This window comes from Pelecanus crispus, chromosome 6, assembly GCF_030463565.1.
Source record: "Pelecanus crispus isolate bPelCri1 chromosome 6, bPelCri1.pri, whole genome shotgun sequence".
Lineage (NCBI taxonomy): Eukaryota > Metazoa > Chordata > Aves > Pelecaniformes > Pelecanidae > Pelecanus > Pelecanus crispus.
Genome location: NC_134648.1, coordinates 2,410,583 through 2,430,833, shown reverse-complemented (window position 1 = coordinate 2,430,833; position 20,251 = coordinate 2,410,583). Strand labels below are relative to the sequence as shown.

The following is a 20,251-nucleotide window of genomic DNA, read 5'->3' as shown; positions in this document are numbered from 1 at the left end:
AGTCCCTCAAAAATCACTTATCTTACGGGGCAGGAATTGAAACCAAAGGGCTCTTGGCCTGTTTTTAACCAGTTTGTCGGCTCCCGGCGAGCTCGTTACTGATGTCCATCCTGAAGCACCCTGCAGCGGTGGGGATGCTCGGGAAGCGAACGAGGAGCAAGGGTGGTGACGAGCATCCGGCACAGGAGGCAGGCGATTTAAGGAGCAGCCGGCACTCACGGAGAGCTTGGGATGGAGGTGAGGAGGGGAGAGCCCGGCGCTGATTTTTGGAAGGGTAGGAGCACGCTGGTGAGTTGTTGGTGCCCTAAGCTGGGCTCTCCATCTGCTCTCGCTCCCCGGGGCATCCCCCCCGGCAATATTTGGGGACGTTGTCTGCCCCCAAACCTCACCTCCAGCCCCAGAGCAGGGTCAAGGAGCGCCTGGCTGAACCAGCTCTTTAGTTTGGGGTTGAGTTAAATGTTTTCTTTCTCGTTTCAACAGCTCCCCTCCTCCCCGCCCTGACAATGCTCACGCTGCTCGGCCAAAGCCTCATGGATTATTCACTCGCTGTCAGTTATTTCTGGTCCCAGCTCTGAAAAAATAATGAGCCGCTTTGGTAGGAAAAACCCCAGAGATCGGGGGAGCGGGATGAAGCTGTCTCCGCTCACCCCGTGTTCATGGCCCATTACGCCTCCGGCTTTTCAGCTGTTTCGGAGCCTCCCGTACCCCCTCTCCCACAGCAGCCAGGGAGCTTCTCCAGCCCCGGGGGGGCCACCACGAAGCTCTGTTGCCCCCCCAAAACCAGGCTGGCAGGTCCCTCTGTCCTTGCCCAGCATGGTGGTCCCCTCCTTACTCATCCTCTGCCAGCCATCGGGCTCTTTTTTTTTTTCTTTTTCTTTCCCCGGAGCATCCCACTGCCATATGCCAAGCCGCTGCTGGGTCGGGGCCAGCCTCTTGCTGCCGCTGCCAACTGCAAATCGCCCCTTCCCGTGAAATCGGGCGTTAGCACGGCGATAACCCCGACGGGCCCCTCACTCTTTAAACCATGATTATCTTTTCACGGGCTTTCAAGGTTTTCCGCCGCTTCGCTGTGTTTAGGGCGCGGCTTTGTCTGGAAATGCAGGAATCGGTGTTTTAAGGCTCTATGGAAATGTGTTTCTTTTCTATATGTGTACTTTTACGCGTTTGCAGCCCTGAAACCTCCCGGGGAGGAGCGGGTACCTCTCGGGGCTGGGGACAGTGACCAGAGAGGGTCTGGGGACCTGGCGGGGTGACGGGGAGGGACCCGCTCGGGGACACATGGTGTTAGCGAGCCGGGAAGGTTGCAGCGCCCAAAGGATCATAAAAAGTTGGGCAACGCAGGCAGGAGAAATGCCGGGGTAAAGGCTGGCAGCCGCTGTCCCATGCTGGCGAGGACAGGACCTGCCGGGAGCCCTGAGGGACGTCACGGTGAGTGCCCCATGGCTGGGGGGAGATGCTGTGTGCCCCCGTGTCGCCTCCCCACTGTGATGGGGAGAGTTGGGGGGTTCGAAGGGTAGGGACCCCTGTGGGGCGACCTCCCTGCCCAGTGGCCTCCGGCAGCATCTCCGGGCTGGGGGAGGCGGAGGGAGCCCCCAGTTCTGGCTCACGCCGGGCTCGGCATGTGGCGTCTCCGAGCAGCTCTTGTTTATGGCTTCTGCCGCAGCCGTCCCCGAGGTGGGGAGCACGGGATGAGCCCCTCTTGCCCGGCATCACCAGCACCGCTTGGAAAGCTCTGGCTCTCTTCAACTGTGTCCGGGAGCTGTGAATGTTCCCCAGGGAGACCCCCACGCCGGACCCCCCCGCACCGGGCACAGGGCTGCGTACCTGTGCTGCATGGAGGTGTTGGGTTGATGGTTGGGCTGATGATCTTAGAGATCCTTTCCAACCTTAGTGATTCCTAGTTTGACTTTCATTTAAAAATAATCCAGCCACCAAGCCAGGAAACATGAAATTATTCCTCTCCCCTTGATTGGTTTAGTGGTGGACTTGGTAATGTTAGGTTAATGGTTGGACTGGATGATCTTAAAGGTGTTTTCCAACCTAAATGATTCCGTGATTCTATGATTCTGTTTTTGGCTGGAAAACCAGGCTGGCCGGATCTGCACCAGTGAGCCCTGCAGGGGTGGGTGTGCAGGGGGATTTCTGCCTCCGGGAGCATTGGGGGAGGGATTCCAGGCTGGGAAAAGGGTGACAGGAATGCTAGGGGAGGATGCAACCCTGCCCCATCCATGGGCTCTGCGCCTCGGGAGAGGGTCGGGGTGGGAAATGGATCCGGACACGTGCCTGGGGCAGGTCACCAGTCCCAGGTAACCTCTCGGTCCCACCATGGGCTGAACAGGGTGGGGGGCTGTGTCCCAGTGGCTTTGGGGGATTTGTTGGTGCTTGGTACGACCCTGGGGAGCCCTGGTTTGGGCAAAGCCCTGGGACGGCTGGCAGGAGGGCTCACACGCCGTTAACCGGCTGGTGTTAATTAGCCTCGGGCGTTAACGGGAAGCCCCAGAGGATGCCGTAGCTGATGCCCGGCGGGCAGAGGCGGCGATGGTCCCCGTTTCCATGCAGCTCTACACGAGGCTCAGGCAGGGATGGAGCTCTCCTGCCCATGGCATCGCTCCTGTGTCTCCTCCGTGCGCTCACCCCACCGGGACGGGGCAGGGACCATCTCGGGGCAGAGCTTCCTTGCCCTGCCAAAACCCCGCCATGTGCCAGTGAAGCCTTGGAGACGCGCTGGAGCTTTTCCGCAGCGTGAGTTTTACCGGGAGCGAACCGACCAAAGGCTGGAAGGTAGCGGGAAGGTGACGATGGACGCATCTGGGATGGGCTGCGATGCGGCTGCGCCCCGAATGACGGCGCAAACCCCGCCTGCTGCGCTCCTGCCCCAAAATCTTTGGGGTGGCTCGGTGGGGTTTCGCTCAGAGCTGGCACGGATGCTGGCTCTGCGTGCGCCACGCGTGACAGCCCCTTGTTCCAGGGGTTTTCGGCAGTGCTGTCCCTGCTCCGAAAGATCATCTCCGCTTGCGGTTTGAGCTCCCTCCTTGCCAGGCATTTCCCTCCCTGTTGTGTCTCCGTGGGGCAGCTGAATTCCCTAAAGTGCCAAAGAGCAGAAACATCCCACCATGGCTATTCCCACCAGCGCTGGAGCAGCCATCCCCATCTGCTCTGTGCCATGAAAAGGGTAAGGACCACCCTAACAGGCAGCGGTGCTCCCCCAGCCTCCCTGCCTGCCTCTGCCTGCTCCTGGCTCCAGATTTCCTAAGCCGGGACGGATACCTCGGTGTTTAACACCCTCGGAGGAGGTTCCCTCCATGGGATTTTGGGACACAGAGCAGGGAAAACACAGACCATGGTCCTGGGATTACAGACCAGCGTGTTGGTCTGCAGTGAAAATATAAACCCAGGGACTCCCATACCTCCCAGGGAATACGGCACAGATAAAAGCCAGCTGTTTTTTTTTTTTTAAAAAAAAACAACACAAAAACCTGAAACCTGTCCCAGAAAATGTGGCTTTCTCATTCTGGAACCAGTACCGTAATAGCCCTGTGAGAACCAGAAACATTTGGAGGCAAAGCAAAATGTTGACTTTTGGTATTTTTATGGGGATATAAAGTTTTTCACAGGAAGCAGCAACTTTCTGTGAAAAGCATTTCTCCGTCGCAATCTATTTTCTTTGGAAAAAAGCAGGGCTTTTTGGGTTGGAAAAGGACTTTCAGTTCCACCAGGCTCGTAAACTTGTCCTGCGCTGGTGGGAGGGGATGCTGGAGGGGCTCTCACTGAACCCCCCCCCACCGAGCCTGAGCACCCGGCCAGGCTTCACCCATCCGTCCCGTGACATCCTAAGGGACACCGGGCCGTTGTACCGAAGCCATCGCTGTGGGAGTCCCCAGCCACCAAACCAGGTGTGTTTGCACCCCTCGAGCCATGCCGAAAGCCACGGCTTTCGTGGGGCAGACGTCTCGCCCGGCACCAGCGCTCAGCCCATGCGTGAGCGGCTCCTGGAGATTTAAAAGGAAGACTAAGCAGTGAAGAAAAGACTTCCAGCTGTCAGGAGAGCAAAACTGGACCTAAAAAAAATAAAAAACCATCCAAGGAACGTGTTGTATATATCAGCAAAGCCAGAAATTCCTGCAAATAAAGGGCTGGAAGGCTCCACCGACCGGGCTTGCCACTTCCCCGCATCTGCTCAGCCAGACGCTTAAAAGCTTCACCTCCTCTGGCATCTGTTTCCAAAATAAATCGTAACATCCTACCTTGGGCTCCTGCCATCCCCAGCTGGACCTGGCTTTATTTAGAAAGGGAAGAACGCTTTCTCCACGGATACCGCGCTTGGAAAGGGGTTTTGCTCGGCCACTTCACCAAGCCCGGCTGCCGGGCCGAGGGCAGTCACGGCTGTTTCTGGCTGAAAGGCTGAAACTTCAGGAATGCTTTAGGAATCTGAAAAGGCGGATTTGGGAGGAAATCCACCGCAGCAGGCGGTTTCGGCTGGGAACACAAGCTCTCGCTTATGCTGGAGGACACCCTGCCTGTCTAAAGGCTGAAGAGGGGATCCCGGCATTTCCACGGGTGCTAAAGTGTTCCTTACCCCTCGGGTGTTGCCGGGGCTGGAATGAGATCCCAGCCAGCGTGGGACTTGTTAGCATCGGGGTGTCAAGAGACACGCTGACGAGTTACCAGCAGAAATTAAAGGCTAAGAGGCATCGGGAGTGTGATGAACAGGCGCGGTTGAATCTCATCCATCTCCGTGTTTTTCCTGGAAAGCCGTGCCGCCAGTTGCGGCCCTTTACAAGGCCAAGCGCTCGCTCCCCCCGCCGGGGCGCAGGATGGAGGAACGCCATCGGCAGCTCCTCCCCAGCATGCAGGGGCTGTCAGCAGCAGGTTGTCTCCGTCTGGTATTTGCCGCACTCGGATGAGGGATGCAGGTGGGCTGCGGTGCCCGGCGAGCCCCCTGCCCTCTCCTCCCGCTGCCTGCTCAGAAGCAGCATGAACCCAGCCGGGGTGGAGATGCGAGTCGCTTGGTGCTCGTTGCTAGCCAGGTCTGTCCTACCAGCTCTTTTCCAAGACCTGATTTAGGCTGGTTTGGTGGGAATCCACCACCTCCCAGCTATGGGCAAATCTTCCAGGGCCAGAGCTCAGCCGTGCTCTGGGTTTACCACCTAAACAACTCCTGCTGCTGTACTGAAAATCCTTCCATTCCTCGGTGCGTGGGAGCATGGGGAGGGCACGGACCGACTGTGCTCTCTCTCGTTAGCCAACGGACAAGGAGCTCGGGAAATGGTCTGGCTGTAAGGACCCAAAATGGGACAGGGGAGAGCTGAGACCCCGCAGCCCCAGCTTGGCTGCTGAGTCTTGCCCGGTGTTCCGCTCCCTCCTCTGCGGCACCATCCTGCTCCTAGGCTTAGAATCATAGAATCATGGAATCACTGAGGTAGGAAAAGACCTTTAAGATCATCCAGTCCAACCATTAGCCTAACACTGCCAAGTCCACCACTAAACCAATTAAGGGGAGAGTAGCAATTTCATGTTTCCTGGCTTGGTGGCTGCATTATTTTTTTAATGCAAGTAAAAACTAGGAATCATTAAGATTGGAAATGACCTCTAAGATCCTCAGTCCAACCATCAACCCAACACCCCTATGCCCATTAAACCATAGCCCAAAGTGCCACGTCTGCCTGTTTTTTGAACCCCTCCAGGGATGGGGACTCCCCCACCTCTCTGGGCAGCCTCTTCCAATGCTTGACTACCCTCTCTGTCAAGAAATTTTTCCTGATATCTAATCTAAACCTCCCCTGATGCAGCTTGAGCCCACTTCCTCTTGTCCTATTGCTGGTTCCTTGGGAGAAGAGACCAACCCCCCCCTCCCTGCACCCTCCTGTCAGGAGCTGCAGAGTGATGAGGTCTCCCCTCAGCCTCCTCTTCTCTAGGCTGAACACCCCCAGCTCCCTCAGCCGCTCCCCACCAGCCCTGTGCTCCAGACCCTTCCCCAGCTCCGTTGCCCTTCTCTGGACACGCTCCAGCCCCTCAATGTCCTTCTCGTACTGAGGGGCCCAAAACTGGGCACAGTATTCCAGGTGTGGCCTCACCAGTGCCGGTCAGCCGCTGGTCAGTCCCCTGGTTTCCATCCCACGCAGTAGGGATGCAAAGAAAACCTTTGGAAAAGTCCCTGGAGAAACATAGGGTCTGGGAGGATATGTGGCCAGACAGCTTCGCTCCGGTGTCTCTACAAACTCAAGAGCCAAGGACGTGGCTGTGCTGCTGGTCCCTCTGCTCTCCCAGGAGACAGCGAGACGTGGCTGCTTTCCATGACCTACAGCCTGCACCCATCCCTGGGGCAGCCCAGAATGGGGGGCTGCGGCCGCTCACCCCTCGCTGGGGATCGCGCCCCACTGTTGGCCCCAAAGCTGGAAGCCTCTGCCGAGCTCTGGAAGCGGTGTGCCTCCAAAGCAGGCGTCTCAGCTCCCTCTAGGGCCAAAGGAAAGGAAGAAACACTTCCAAAAGTTGCTCCACCTGCTCCTAAAATCCTCAGCTGGAACTGGGCTGTGGAGGGTCCTGGGTCTGCGGTGGGAGGCTTGGGCAGAGACAGGGGTGTTGGGGCCCCTGACGCTGGTGATGCCTGTGGCTGCCAATGTGGCCCTAGTCGCCTGCAGCCAAGCTCGGAGATGCCAGAACCCCGTACCTAAATATTCCTGTTCCACCAAGAAATAGCTCGGGTAAAGCCTTGGGCAGTGGTCAGACATCTGCAGCCTCTAAGGGAGGAAGAATTGACTTGGTAATGTTAGGTTAATGGTTGGACTGGATGATCTTAAAGGTCTTTTCCAACCTAAACAATTCTAGGATTCTAAGAAGCCCAAGCAGGGGCCCAGAGCCCATGTCCGCCAGCCCTGTGCCCTCCTGCTCGCACCCCAAATCAGACCCGACCATGTCCGGTCTCACGGGTGGAGGTCGAGTCAAACCTCGTCCCTTTTGTCCCTTGTCCTCTTCTACTGCGCAGCAGCCCCCTCGGCTTTGTTCCCTTGCGCAGTCCCAGAGCCAGAGCTCCCTGCAGTGCCCAGTGCTGGGGGTTTTACTGAGCACAGAAGAGGATGAGAGGGGACAGGCACCCAGCATCCCACCCCACAGCACCCTACCCCGCACCCATCAAACGTCCAGGAAACCTGGGGGTCCTCGCAGGCCGGCGTGGAGGACCCCAGCCCTCCTGGTGAGCAGATGGGGATGGCGGCCACGAAGGAAATAATTGTTTTCTGGCAGACCTGGAGACCGGTGGCCGGCGGAGGGAGGAAGCGGCCTCCGAGCTTGCCCCTCGGGAGCTCCTCGCCATGTGCGGTGGCTCCGTTCCCAGGCTGAGCTCTCATTTCCTATCGGAAACAACCGCATCTCCTTTCCCTTCTGCTCCCGCCGGGCCCGTGCCGTTGCACGCCGTGCTGCCGCCCCCGCCGGCTCGCTCCTGCGGGTGGGCTGTCCTCACTGGGGACAGACCCACAGGGTCGAGGCGCTCGTGAAGGAAGGAGGACCCCAAAGAAAATAAAAAGGCAATAAAGGAGCTTCCCTGGGACCTTTGTAGACTAACAGGGTTTATAATGTTTGTGCTGTGTCCTGTTTCACTCCTTTTATTTCATAGAATCATAGAATCCTAGAATTGTTTAGGTTGGAAAAGACCTTTAAGATCATCCAGTCCAACCAGTAACCTAACACTGCCAAGTCCACCACTAAACCAATTAAGGGTAGAGCAGCAATTTCATGTTTCCTGGCTTGGTGGCTGCATTATTTTTTAATGAAAGTAAAACTAGGAATCATTAAGGTTGGAAAGGATCTCTAAGATCCTCAGCCCAACCATCAACCCAACACCCCCATGCCCACTAAACCATGGCCCAAAATGCCACATCTACCCGTTTTTTGAACCCCTCCAGGGATGGGGACTCCACCACCTCTCTGTGCAGCCTCTTCCAACGCTTGACCACCCTTTCCATGAAGAAATTTTTCCTAATATTCAGTCTACACATCCCCTGACGCAGCTTGAGGCCATTTCCCTGTAAAAGAAACTGCCAGGCCTGGCTGTCTCGTAGTGGCCCTAACAAAGGCAGCCAAATAAATCTCCGAGCACCTCGTTAGGACCCCGCCAGGGCTGGCACATGGCTAATTGCGGAGATGATGATGCCCGAGCAAAGCACCCACAAGAGGGGATGGAAAAAACTCGCCCAAGACTGAGCAAGGGGACGGATCTCCTCCTCGGAGAATCCCAAGGGACAAGCGTCCAGCAAAGCCATGGGATGGGGTGCCCACCCCAGACTTGCAAAGCCCCTCTCCTTTCCGCCCTCTCCTTCCACCTCGTCCGTGCAGGCAGGTGCATGCAGGGTTTTCGCCAGCCTCTCTCCCCTCCGTTGGCAAAGCCGCCTTGTTGAGCAAGAGGGGCCTGCCGAGATTTCCATGAACAAACTTCCTGCAGGGAGCAAAGGGCAGCGGGACTGTGTCCCTGCCCGACCACCACCTCCCGGGGAGGTTCGGACAGCGAAGGGACCGCTAACAGCAGCCGTGGGGAGGAAGAGGAGGGAAAGCCCAGGCTGAAGGAGGTACCTGGGTAGGGGGGCGAGGTGTGGGGTGCAGGACGGGGTGTGGGACATCTTTGTCAGAGGACGTCAGCGCTTCTTGTGTCACCGCTCATGTCGACACGTTCCATGGGCTGGTTCCTGGGCAGGGTGGGAGCTGGCCTGGTCCTTCAGCTTCCCTGTCTGCCCTGGCTCCCCAGCCCCGCTCTGCCCACAGGCGATGGCAGCCACCGCGGTGACCGACTCCGGGGGCGTGAGGATCATCACGGAGGTCATCCCAGCCACAGACCCCCGAGCGGCCCAGCTGGCCTCCAGCTCCAGGTCGCCTGTGCCTGCTGTGTCCTCATTTCAAGTCAGAGGCTTCAGAAGGGCTCAGCCCAAGGCGCTGGGGGTGAGACCGCAGCGTCCCAGGGGGACGGGGCACCGTGGGGGCAAAGCGGAGACCGAGTATCCCCAGGGACTGCCCCTCTTGGGGTTTTGGGGCTCTCCCCCTTGGCTGTGGCAGAGGTGACGGTTGGGACCAGCTCCCTTTGCTGGCTCACACCGCTGCGCCCAGTGCCGGCACACCCAGCTGTCCTGAGTCCCTTCTTGGCACCGCCGGGCGCAGTCGGGACGCAGCGTGACGGTGGGATCGGGGTGGGACGTGGCTAACAGCAACGGTGATATCCATCCTTTGCCGGTGCTGGCAGACAGGCAGCGCTTTGGGCCAAGAGTGACCGGGGGGATCCCTCTCCCCCATCCTTCCCCAGACCATCCACATCTTCACTGGGATCGTCCACGTCTGCTTCGGGATCATCCTGACGGTGTCAGAGTACGGGACCCCTTCCCTCCCTGTGGCCAGCGGGGTCCTCTTCTGGCTTGGGTTCATGGTAAGCGGGGAGATGTGGGGTCTTCGCCTCCTCGTCATCCGATGAGGACAGGGGGATCTCAGTGGATCAGGGGCCAGATCCCCTCATCACCAGGGCCTCCTCTTACACCCACATCTTCTGGCTGTCCTCTCTGGGGAGGGAAAGTGGGTGCGTGCAGCCCTGAACTCCCATTCGCAGTCGGAGGAGCGCCGGGACGTGCGGGATGGATGCCGGGGAGGGGTGCCTTGCTGCTGACGCCCTCCTCCCTCTGTTTTCCGAGCAGCTCCTGGTCTCAGGCTCTCTGCTGGTGGAAAGTGAAAAAAGAGATAACATCTTGCTGGTAAGGGGGTCCCCTGTGGCCAGGCTGGGAGTGATGAAGCGTCCCCCCGTTGCTTCTGCGACTTCTTTAATGATTGGACTGGATGATCTTAAAGGTCTTTTCCAACCTAAATGATTCTATGATTCTATTCTATGATTCTGCCCCTCCCAGCGGCTGGCAGGACCCCTCCACAGCCTGGATTCACCCCGCAGGGTCTACAGTGAGGCACCTAAAGCCTGTCTCCTGTTTGGGAGGTGCCCAGCTCTCTCCCTGTCAACCAGAGGGTGGGCAATCCTTCACACTTCAGGGCCTCCACAAGACACTTGGGGCCTGGTGCAGCAAGTCATAGAATGATAGAATGCTTTGCGTTGGAAGGTACCTTTAGAGATCACCCAACCCAACCCCCTGCAGTGAGCAGGGATAGCTTTAACCAGATCAGGGTGCTCAGAGCCCTGCCCAACCTGACCTGGGATGTTTTTAGGGATGGGGCTTCCACTGCCTCTCTGGGCAACCTGTGCCAGTGCTTCACCACCCTCAGTGTAAAAAATTTCTTCCTTATATCCAGTCTAAATCTATTCTTCTTTAGTTTAAAACCATTATTCCTTGTCCTGTCACAACAGGCCTTGCTAAAAAGACTGTCCCTGTCCTTCCTAACAGCCCCCTTTCAGTACTGAAAGGCCACAATAAGGTCTCCCCACAGCCTTCTCTTCTCCAGGCTGAACAACCCTAACCCCAACTCTCTCTGTCCTCATAGCAGAGGTGCTCCAGCCCTCAGATCATTTTTGTGGCCTCCTCTGGGCCCGCTCCAACAGGTCTATGTCCCTCTTGTGCTGAGGGCCCCAGGGCTGGACGCAGGGCTCCAGCTGAGGTCTCACCAGAGCGGAGCAGAGCGGCAGAATCTCCTCCCTCGACTTGCTGGCCATGCTTCTTTTGATGCAGCCCAGGATTCGGTTGGCTTTCTGGGCTGCAAGCGCACGTCTTGGATGACAGGGAGAAAAGGTGTCCTGGAGAGCGGCTGCCCTGGGTGGCTTCTCCAGGAATATACTTGACCCAAGTTGAATAATCCAGCTTGGAGATGCCCCTGCTCAGACAGCTCAAACAGAAAGCCCCAAGCAGCCTCTCCTTCGGCTCTTGTGGCACCTCACAGGGGGTCTCCGGCCGGGTGGGTGTCATGCTCTCACCTGCACAGCTCCTGGCAGGAGCAGAAGGGACGGAGCTGCTGATGGCTGATGTGAGGTGACCCACACAGGTGAAGACCTGCTGCATTGTCAACATGGTGGTCATCCTGAGCACGCTGGTGGCCACTCTTATCCATACCACAGCCATCACTCGCGACATCCCCGGCTGCGAGACCAACACACTGTACCAGCTGAAAGCCGAGTGGTGCTTCGACGCTAAGACCAAGGTAGAGGCTCCTGGTCTTGCTCAGGTGGTGGAGCCGAGCCTCCCACTGCCGCGCAAGACAAGCAAACAGGGCGATTGCCACGCAGCGGAGCGGGACGAGGGGTGCTGCCGGCGAGCGGGACCTGCAGGACCCTTCCACTCTCCTCCTCACAGATGCTGAGCAACGGGCTGGATTCCGTGTTCGTCATCTTCTGCTTCCTGGAGTTCTGCACAGCAGTGGCGGCCCTGGCCTTCGGCTACAACGCCATCAAGCAGCACAACTACACGCGCATGGTGAGGGGGGCCGGGGCTGTCGCGGGGCCCCGTTGCAGCCCAAAACACTGGGGAGACTTGGGGTGCCAGCTCCGGTGTTTCGGCAGGAGCGGGGCAGCGTTGCCCACCCCCTTCTTTCCTCCAAGGGGCCTCCCCGGGCCGGTAGCCCATGGTGGGGGGGTCTCTCTGCATGACCCCAAAAGTGGGATTTCCCCTTTTTTCCTCTCCTAGGTGCTGTAGCCATGGCCAAGCCCACAGCCATCCCCTGCTAAGGACCACTGCACGCCGGAGCCCGGGTGGGGGGACCTCCCTGTGCCTGACGGTGGAGCTGGCCGGGGCCCGAGCCCTCTCCGCGCCCCGGGCCGGGCCCCGGGAAGGAGGCCGCTCCCCTCCGTGGGTTTGGCCCCCAATAAAGGCCTCTCCCCCCAGCCCAAGCCACGCGTCTTTCCGGGGCTCGCTCAGGGGACGTGGGGGGACACCTCGCCGGGCCCTGGCACCGGGTGGGGGTGGAGGGCACCGGCCCCGGGCTGCCGCGACGACGGGATGATGGGCACCGGTATGCCTCTGCCCGCCACAAACATGGCGGCCTCCGCCCGGCGCCGTTGGGGAGGCGGGAAGCGCTGCCCGACACTAAAATGGCGGCCGGGGGCTCGGCGCCGCCGCTCTTCCGCTCTGAGCATGCGCGGCGCCTCTCTGACGTCTTCTCACGGCGCCATCGGGGAAGGGGCCGCGTGGAGAATGGGGGAGCCCAGCGGGGCGTCCCCGGCCCTGGCCCCGGGCCCCGAGGAGCTCAACGGGGAGGCCCCGGCCCCGGCCCGGCGGCGTCGGAAAGCCGCCAAGAAGCGGAAGGAAGCGGTGGCGGCCATCCCGCGGGGCAGGCCCAAGTCGGGGCGGGTGTGGAAGGACCCCGGCAAGAAGAGGTGGGCGCGGGGGCGGGGGGGGAAGTCAGGCCTCGGGGCGGGGGACACACACACGCTTTGGGGGGCTGGGGCGGAGGCGGGGCTGTTTGGGGATTCTTGAGGTGAGGAGAGGCTCTGCGGGTGCTCTGGGGGGGACTCTGGGGCAGAGAGGGCCGTTTTAGGGGCGGGTTGACCCGGGAGGGACGTGGGGCGGGCAGGGCTGCTGTGGTGGGGCTCAGGGGGTGGTTTGTAGGGGGACTCCGGAGCTGCCCATAGACTTTAGGGAGGACACGGAGAGGACAAGGCTGTTTTGGGGGAGTCCTGAGCTGGGAGGAAGGGTTGGAGGGGTTGTCCAGGGGATGAGGCTGCTGTGGGAGGCTCTGAGCTGGGGGAGTTTCACAGAATTCTGGCTCCAGGAGTTTCTGGAGAGGGCCCAGAGGGGGTAAAGCTGCTTAGGGTTTCTGTGAGCCCCAGGGAGTGTGGCTCTGCCTCCTCCAGCTGTTGACATGGCGCATCTGCCTGCTCAGGTTCTCACACATGATCCAGGACAAGGCCCTTCGCACCTCCTGGGCGCGGAAGATGAAGGAGCGGCAGGAGAAGAAGCTCGTCCAGGACCTGGCACGGCAGCTGCAGGAGGGGAAGCAGAGAGAGCGAGAGGTAACGGGGCTTGGGAGCTGGGCCTTGGGCTCAGCCCCTCTGTGCCTGCTGTCTCCATGGGGCAGCGACCCTGCTCCTGACTCCAGCGTCCCGTGGGGCAGGTTTGCCAGGCAGCCAGGGGCTCTGCTGTCCCAGCCTTCGGCTGGAGCTACCCGCTCCCTTTGCTAGGGCGAGCTGAGCGCCGCATTGCAGAGTCAGGCCGTGATCGGAGACTTTTCACCTCTTTCTGTACGCAACTACATGTCTCTGCCTGCATCCCGGGCTTTGGGGCCGTGGCGTTATTGTGGCAGAGCCCTGTGGGGTTGCCTGCCTCAACAGCGAGCGCAAACCCGACAGGCTCCCCTTCCCGAGGGCGAATTCCCTGTCGTCCTGCCAAATCCAGGCTGCGACGGTCACGTGCTGCAAGTCACTGACTTGGAATAAACTCTCTTGGTCTGTTCAAACCTCATGCAGGAGGCAGGGAAAAAGCGCTGCTGGTTTGGCTTTGTGCAGCAGATTTCACGCTCGGGCAGGTGCCACTCGTGCTGCTGTAGCCCTGCAGCTACCTGATCGGTGTCTGCATCGGCCGTGGGTTGATGCTGGTTTGGGTTTAAGCCCAGAGGGAGGGACCTGCAAGGAAGGTTTGGGTTCTGCTCCCGCAGGAGAAGAAGCGGCGGCGAGAGGAAAACCTGAAGCGGCGCCTGGAGAACGAGCGGAAGGCGGAGATTGTCCAAGTGGTGAGTTGCGACTTCGGTCCTGGCTGGGGGCACCTCCAGACCCCGGGTGTTGGGCTCCAGTTTGCTCCAGTTCCTCACCAGGGCTCCTGCTTTGAAGGACGCTGTGGGCAGCACTGGGAGGATTGGGGAAATCCAACCAAACCCAGCTGCACCGGGAGGGCGTCTGCTCTGCCGAGCAAGCAGCTGGTGTCCTTCAGGGTGGGGTGGGGGGACAGCTTCTCTTTCCATCTTGAGAAAACCAGGGAGGCGGTCACCCTGGGGGGATCGCTGGCACACAGGGCAATAGAGCAAGGGAAATTTGGCACCGACGGGGATCCGAGCACACTGTCATGTGGGGAAGTCAGGGCTTTTCTGTCTGGAAGAGACCCAGGAGCTCGGGTCAGGTGTGGGGAAGAGCTGCACAGCCCCACGGTGGTGGCAAGGATGGGGTTATTGTCTGTCCCCCCGACACCAGGGCAACTTGGAGGTGTTTCCAGGGAGGAATTTTAGGATAAATCTGATCAGGAGCCAGACGACTTCATGTACAGGCTTTGATCGTTGCTACGTCTGCCGCTTTGGCAGTGGGAGGAAGAAAATCCCATCCCGCAGCTCCGTGCGGAGGGGCCTGGCTCCGGCTGGGGCTGCGCCGGTCGTGCCATGGGGGTGGGAGGCTGGGAGCCCTGCCGTGCCCGTCCCACCTGGCTCCCTCCGGTGCGATCTCTGTGCCTGAAATCCCCCTCTCTCCCAATCCAGATCCGGAACCCGCTGAAGCTCAAGCGGGCGAAGAAGAAGCAGCTGCGGCGGGTGGAGAAGCGGGACACGCTGGCCCTGCTCCAGAAGACACCCGTGCGGCGCAAAGTAGCCACGGATTGAGATGGGAGATGGGGCACCCTGATGCCCGGTTTGGGCAGCCGGGGTTTTTGTGGGTCTCGCTCCGTTCCAGGGGTGCTTCCTCAGCTCGATGGGCAGGATTCACTGCCCGGGCCTCGGACAGACAGTGGGACAGAGCTGGGGCGGGTTACGCAGCACCATGACCCGCAGGAAGCGGCGGCTGGATCCGCCCCCGCCCTGCCTTGTGAAGTTGGGGTGTTGCTGACGGCCGGGGGCTGGAAGAACTGTTTCACCTGCCCAGATCTGCTTTTCCTTTATAAAAAATGAATAGGAACTGACCCAAACTTGCCTCCAATGCCTCGGGGGAGGGGTGCTGGTGGCTCCAGCTCAGGGCCTTCCCTCTGCCGAGATCTCCCTCAGCATTCCTGGGATTGTGGAGCGCCGTGGCCCCTCACCCCCTGAGGCTCCCCTTCCTCAAAGAGGGGTCTCGCCCCCCCCGGGAATGAGCCCTGGAGCCTGTCACGAAGGGAAGGGGCCCATCTCTGTCGCTCTGCGGGGTGGGTTTAGGGGTGGCTGGAAGGGAAGGGGTTTGGGGTTGGAAACCCACCTGGATCTCTCCACCTTCCTGGTTTTTGCTTTGTAAATGCGCCCCTTCCTGCATTCCTGTTAAGGGCCGTGTCTTCAGCCTGCTGCGAGCCAGACCAGTGGGGTGGGGGGGGCTGAGGGTGTCGGTGTGGGGGCAAACACGAAGCTGCAGGCAGGATAAGCCAGCGCTTGCAGTGGGGAGCCATGGCGTGGGAGGGCAACAGTGGTGCCAGGGCCCAGGAGCTTCATCCTGGGGTGGCAGCTGGAGGGGGGACGAGCTTTTGGCCGTGGGGGGAGCTGGCCCTGTGTGTCCCCCCCCACCCTGAGGCAGAGCAAAGCGCCGGGGGGGGTTAATCCAGGCTGGGGGGCATCTCGGGGACCCCAATAGGTGGGGGCAGGGCTCCCCCTTGTCCCCACTGAGCAGGAATTGGGGAGCGGGGGTTCCCCACCCACGCCCAGGGCAGGGCTGGCAGGAGCTATAGGGCAGAGGGGAGCTGTGGGGCGGCTGCCAACCTGCCCTGGGTCATGGGGCAGGAGGGCTCTGCCCTCGCCGCTTCCCGGATTAATGATTGCCGAAGCAGCATGGGAACCCTGCCTCTCCCACCCACTCTCTTCCCAGAGCACCAGCACCAGCCCAGCCTTTGCCCTGGCCGGGTAAGAGGGAGCTTGGAGCCCATCCCTGTGGCTTCAGAGGGCGCAGGGTTTCGGGGGGGGCTGCTTTCCTGGCAGGGCGTACATGGGCGAATTCGGCTTCTCCTCCCAGGGCTGGGTTGGGGCCAGCATCTCGCCGGGCTCCCTGCCTGCTGCCACGGCCTGCCTGGCTGCACGGAGGGGAAACGGGGTCTGTGCGGGTTTGGGGGGGCCCGGAGCCCCTGCACCCTGACCCCCTACCCTGGTCTGGCCTCGGGGTGCAGAGGAGGAGAATGGGGAGAGGGAACTGTGGGTGCTGGGGACGTCAGGGCTGGGGGACAGAAGAAAAAGGGGGGGGTCTCTGCGGGTGTCCCTGCTGCCGGGCACGTTTTGGGGGGGCTGCCGGAGGGGGGTTTAGGGTGGGAGGTGCTGGGGAGGGACATGATGCTGCATGTCCTCGGGGAGGGGGGGACGGGAGGGGATGCTAGTGGGACGGGCTGGGCTGCAAACCCCATCGTGTGATCCGCAAATCCCGTGGCCCCTCCTTGGGCTCCCTGGGGGACAAGTCCCCCGCTGCCAGCCTGCGGTGGGCCACCAAGCAGCCCCTCCATCCCTGGGTGGGGCGACCGCGGGCCCTGAGTGGGATGCTCGGGAGTGATGCTCATCTCCATCCCCAGGTACACCATGGTGGAGGTGACGGTGACACCGCAGTCCTCGCTGGCCGACCGGCCGGTGCAGATAGTGGCACGGGGGCTGTCCCCCTCCCAGCTGGTCACCCTGCGGGCCTCGCTGACGGACGAGCATGGCGAGCGCTTCCAGGCGCGTGCTTTCTTCCGCGCCGACGAGGCGGGCGAGGTGGACCCTGGACGCCACGCCGCCCTGGGCGGCAGCTACGCCGGCGTCTGTCCCATGGGGCTCTTCTGGTTCCTGCAGCCCGACACCCTCTTCCGACGGCTGGTCAAGCGGGACGTGGCCGGCAGCCCCTTCCTCGTCCGTCTGGAGGTCTTCGATGGCCTCTCCCTGATCACCGGGCCCCAGGACCAGCCGCTGGCCTCCTGCGAGGCTGAGCGGTGGTACCTGGGTCCTGGCGTTCAGCGGCTGCCCATCCGGGAGGGCAGGGTCCGTGGGGCCCTCTTCTTGCCGCCCGGTGAGCAGTGGGGCATGGGGGACCCTGGGATGCCTGGTTTTGGGACCCCCGGGGCGTGGGATGGCACCGGTGGCTCCTCTGCCCCCGGCATTGACGGTCTCTCTGTCTGTCTGCAGGACCGGGACCCTTCCCGGGGGTGATCGACCTCTTTGGGGGTGCAGGTGGCCTCATTGAGTTTCGTGCGGGGCTGCTGGCCAGCCGGGGCTTTGCGGTGCTGGCGCTGGCCTTCTTCGCCTACGACGATTTGCCCCGTACCCTGGTCCAACTCGACCTGGAGTATTTCGAGGAGGCGGCCAAGCTGCTCCTCCAGCACCCCAAGGTGAGCCCTGCGGCGTGGTGGGTGGCCCCTGAGAGCAGGGACGTCCTGGTGAGCAGGGATGTCCTGGGGACATCCTGATAAGCAAGATGTCCTGGTGACTGAGGACATCCCAGTGATCAAGGATGTCCTGGTGATCAAGGATGTCCTGGTGACTAGGGATGTCCTGGTGAGCGAGATGTCCTGGTGATCTGGGGACATCCCAGTGAGTGGGATATCCTGGTGACTGGGGACACCCCAATGAGCAGGATGTCCTGATGACCAGGGATGTCCCAGTGAGTGAGATGTCCTGGTGATCTGGGGATGTCCTGGCGAGCAGGAATGTATTGATGACTGGGGACATCCCAATGAGCAGGATGTCCTGATGACCAGGAATGTCCTGGTGAGCGGGATGTCCTGCTGACCAGGGACATCCTGATAAGCAAGATGTCCTGGTGACTGATCCCAATGAGCAGGATGTCCTGATGACCAGGAATGTCCTGGTGAGTGGGATGTCCTGGTGATCTGGGGATGTCCTGGCAAGCAGGAATGTCCTGGTGACTGATCCCAATGAGCAGGATGTCCTGATGACCAGGAATGTCCTGGTGAGTGGGATGTCCTGGTGATCTGGGGATGTCCTGGCAAGCAGGAATGTCCTGGTGATCTGGGGACATCCCAGTGAGTGGGATGTCCTGGTGACTGGGGACATCCCAATGAGCAGGATGTCCTGCTGACCAGGGACATCCTGATAAGCAAGATGTCCTGGTGACTGATCCCAGTGAGCAGGATGTCCTGATGACCAAGGACATCCCAGTGAGTGGGATGTCCTGGTGACTGGGGCTGTCCTGGCAAGCATGGGATATCCTGGTGACCAGGGATGTCCCAGCAAGCGGGTTGTCCTCATGACTGGGGACATCCCGGTGACGTCCCGGTGAGCAGTGCTGCCAGCTGGCTCTGTTTCCCCCCGCTGCAGGTGCGAGGCCCCGGCCTGGGCGTTGTCGGCGTCTCCAAGGGAGCAGAGGTGGCCTTGGCCATGGCCACCTTCCTCCCACAGGTGGTGGCCACGGTGTGGATCAACGGCACGGCCTTCCTCCACGGCAACCCGCTGGTCTACAAGGATCTCCGCATTCCCCCCATCCCCTACTACACCGAGCGCGTGATCTTCACGGAGGTGGGGGCCTTTGACAACTCGGCCATCTTCGCCGATCCCCGGGACCCTGCGTACAGCGCCTCGGCCATCCCGGTCGAGAAGATCCGGGGGAAGGTCCTCTTCGTGGTGGGGGAGGCCGACCGCAGCTTCAACAGCAAGCTCTTCGCCGAGTTGGCCATGGCACGGATGCCACCGGAGAGCTGCCGCCTCCTCTCCTACCCCGGAGCCGGGCACTTGATCGAGCCCCCTGGCTCGCCCCTCTGCAGCATCTCCAGCATTCGGGGCACCCCCCGGCCGGTGGTGTGGGGGGGTGAAGCCCAACCCCACGCCAAGGCCCAGGAGCACTCGTGGCAGGAGATCGTCCAGTTCTTGGAGCTCCACCTGGGCCTCGCCGCCACCATGAAGCTGTGATGGCTGTGGGGAGGTGATGGGGAAAAGGGGGCCGGGGCTGCCCCCGGGCTCATCGCCCTACTCAATAAAGTGCACCCTGCCAGCAGGTGCTGCCTGGTCCTGCCTGCACTCATGGGATGGGGGCACCAGGTCCCAGCGATGGCACGCGGGAGGACCCCTGTGTGCATATAGGTCCATATATAGGCATGGCCATGGCTCTGGGGGGTGTGGGGGTGTCGCTGTAGGTGATACTGCTCTTCAATGAGGTGGTTAAGGTTTTAAGGGGGGGGGACATGACCAAAACCCATGCGCCCTTTCACCCTGAGCCCGGGTTTGGTGCCACAAGCTGGTGGGAGCTGAGGGTGGGTTTTCATAGAATCATGGAATCGTTAGGTTGGAAAAGACCTTTAAGATCATCCAGTCCAACCATTAGCCTAACACTACCAAGTCCACCACTAAACCAATTAAGGGCAGAGGAATAATTTCATATTTCCTGGCTTGCTGGCTGCATTATTTTTGAATGAAAGTAAAAACTAGGAATCACTAAGGTTGGAAAGGACCTCTAAGATCATCAGGCCAACCATCAACCCAACACCCCCATGCCCACTAAACCATGTCCCAAAGTGCCACCACTGTCCGTTTTTTGAACCCCTCCAGGGATGGGGACTCCCCCACCTCTCTGGGCAGCCTCTTCCAATGCTTCACCACTTTTTCCATCAAGAAATTTTTCCTAATATCCAACCTAAAATTCCCTGGTGCAGCTTGAGCCCATTTCCTCTCATCCTATCACTGGTTCCTTGGGAGAAGAGCCCAACACCCCCTTCCCTGCACCCTCCTGCCAGGAGCTGCAGAGCGATCAGGTCTCCCCTCAGCCTCCTCTTCTCTAGGCTGAACACCCCCAGCTCCCTCAGCCGCTCCCCACCAGCCCTGTGCTCCAGACCCTTCCCCAGCTCCGTTGCCCTTCTCTGGACACGCTCCAGCACCTCAATGTCCTGTTTTCCCCTGGGAATGCTGAGGACAGCGGCTCCCACGAGGCAGGTGGGTTTTAAACACCGAAAACGCCGAGGCTGGTGCCTGGGCTGGGACAGCGGATGGCAAACGGGCGCGTTCACGCCCGGCACGTGCCGGGGCAGGGTGCAGGAGCCGGCCCTGAGGGGTGGCCTGGGGTCCCCTGGCCTCGCGCCATGCTCAGGGCAGGTCTCGATTGCCCGTTTGCAGGAAGTTTCTCCCGACGCCTCGCCGCCACGGGACAAAGTGCTCTTTGAAGGACTTTCGGTTCGCCCATGGCACTGCCAGCGGGGCAGAGCCGTGGCGTGCAGTGCCGGGAAGGTGATTTGAGGACAACTGCCCGACTCTCCGGCGCCTCAGACTTCACCAGGGCCGTGCCGCCCTGCTCCCCCGGTCCCTCCGCAGGCTCCCGGTCCCACGGCTGCCCTGGCAGCGGGGTGTCCATCGGGGAGCCAGATGCCAGTGCCGTCCTCACCGGCTCGCGGCAAACCCCAAGGCTGTGTGGCAAGAGGGGAGGTGGGCACACGCTAGCCCGGATGGCTTGGTCCAGCTGGGCATCCCGGCCGGTGCCGTCTCCATTCCCCGCTCGCAGGGCCAGTCTCTCCCG

At 60.7% G+C, this 20,251-nt stretch overlaps 3 protein-coding genes across 3 annotated transcripts; all 3 read left to right on the top strand.

The window, feature by feature from the left end:
* Positions 1-8,754: 8,754 nt before the first annotated feature.
* Positions 8,755-11,597, top strand: LOC104038642 (membrane-spanning 4-domains subfamily A member 15-like). Its single transcript, XM_075712305.1, has 6 exons — positions 8,755-8,925; positions 9,284-9,403; positions 9,666-9,722; positions 10,951-11,106; positions 11,259-11,378; positions 11,589-11,597. The coding sequence occupies exons 1-6, from the start codon at positions 8,755-8,757 to the stop codon at positions 11,595-11,597; spliced, it is 633 nt and encodes a 210-aa protein (XP_075568420.1).
* A 438-nt stretch (positions 11,598-12,035) lies between these two features.
* On the top strand, positions 12,036-14,777 carry CCDC86 (coiled-coil domain containing 86). The gene is made up of 4 exons (XM_075712295.1): positions 12,036-12,277; positions 12,784-12,913; positions 13,555-13,629; positions 14,362-14,777. Exons 1-4 carry the CDS (start codon positions 12,036-12,038, stop codon positions 14,479-14,481), a joined length of 567 nt encoding a protein of 188 aa, XP_075568410.1. The 3' UTR covers positions 14,482-14,777.
* A 1,561-nt stretch (positions 14,778-16,338) lies between these two features.
* On the top strand, positions 16,339-18,657 carry LOC104030139 (acyl-coenzyme A amino acid N-acyltransferase 2-like). Its single transcript, XM_009481741.2, has 3 exons — positions 16,339-16,801; positions 16,918-17,120; positions 18,070-18,657. The coding sequence occupies exons 1-3, from the start codon at positions 16,339-16,341 to the stop codon at positions 18,655-18,657; spliced, it is 1,254 nt and encodes a 417-aa protein (XP_009480016.2).
* The last annotated feature ends 1,594 nt before the right edge of the window (positions 18,658-20,251 follow it).

Bases quoted from the DNA above. Each gene is read 5' to 3' on its own strand.
- LOC104030139 (XM_009481741.2), top strand. From the start codon at position 16,339: ATGGTGGAGGTGACGGTGACACCGCAGTCCTCGCTGGCCGACCGGCCG. The intron at 16,802-16,917 runs GTGAGCAGTGGG...GTCTGTCTGCAG, and splicing joins GGCCCTCTTCTTGCCGCCCG to GACCGGGACCCTTCCCGGGG. The intron at 17,121-18,069 runs GTGAGCCCTGCG...CCCCCGCTGCAG, and splicing joins TGCTCCTCCAGCACCCCAAG to GTGCGAGGCCCCGGCCTGGG.
- LOC104038642 (XM_075712305.1), top strand. From the start codon at position 8,755: ATGGCAGCCACCGCGGTGACCGACTCCGGGGGCGTGAGGATCATCACG. The intron at 8,926-9,283 runs GTGAGACCGCAG...ATCCTTCCCCAG, and splicing joins CTCAGCCCAAGGCGCTGGGG to ACCATCCACATCTTCACTGG. The intron at 9,723-10,950 runs GTAAGGGGGTCC...TGACCCACACAG, and splicing joins AAAGAGATAACATCTTGCTG to GTGAAGACCTGCTGCATTGT.
- CCDC86 (XM_075712295.1), top strand. From the start codon at position 12,036: ATGCGCGGCGCCTCTCTGACGTCTTCTCACGGCGCCATCGGGGAAGGG. The intron at 12,278-12,783 runs GTGGGCGCGGGG...CTGCCTGCTCAG, and splicing joins AAGGACCCCGGCAAGAAGAG to GTTCTCACACATGATCCAGG. The intron at 13,630-14,361 runs GTGAGTTGCGAC...CTCCCAATCCAG, and splicing joins AGGCGGAGATTGTCCAAGTG to ATCCGGAACCCGCTGAAGCT.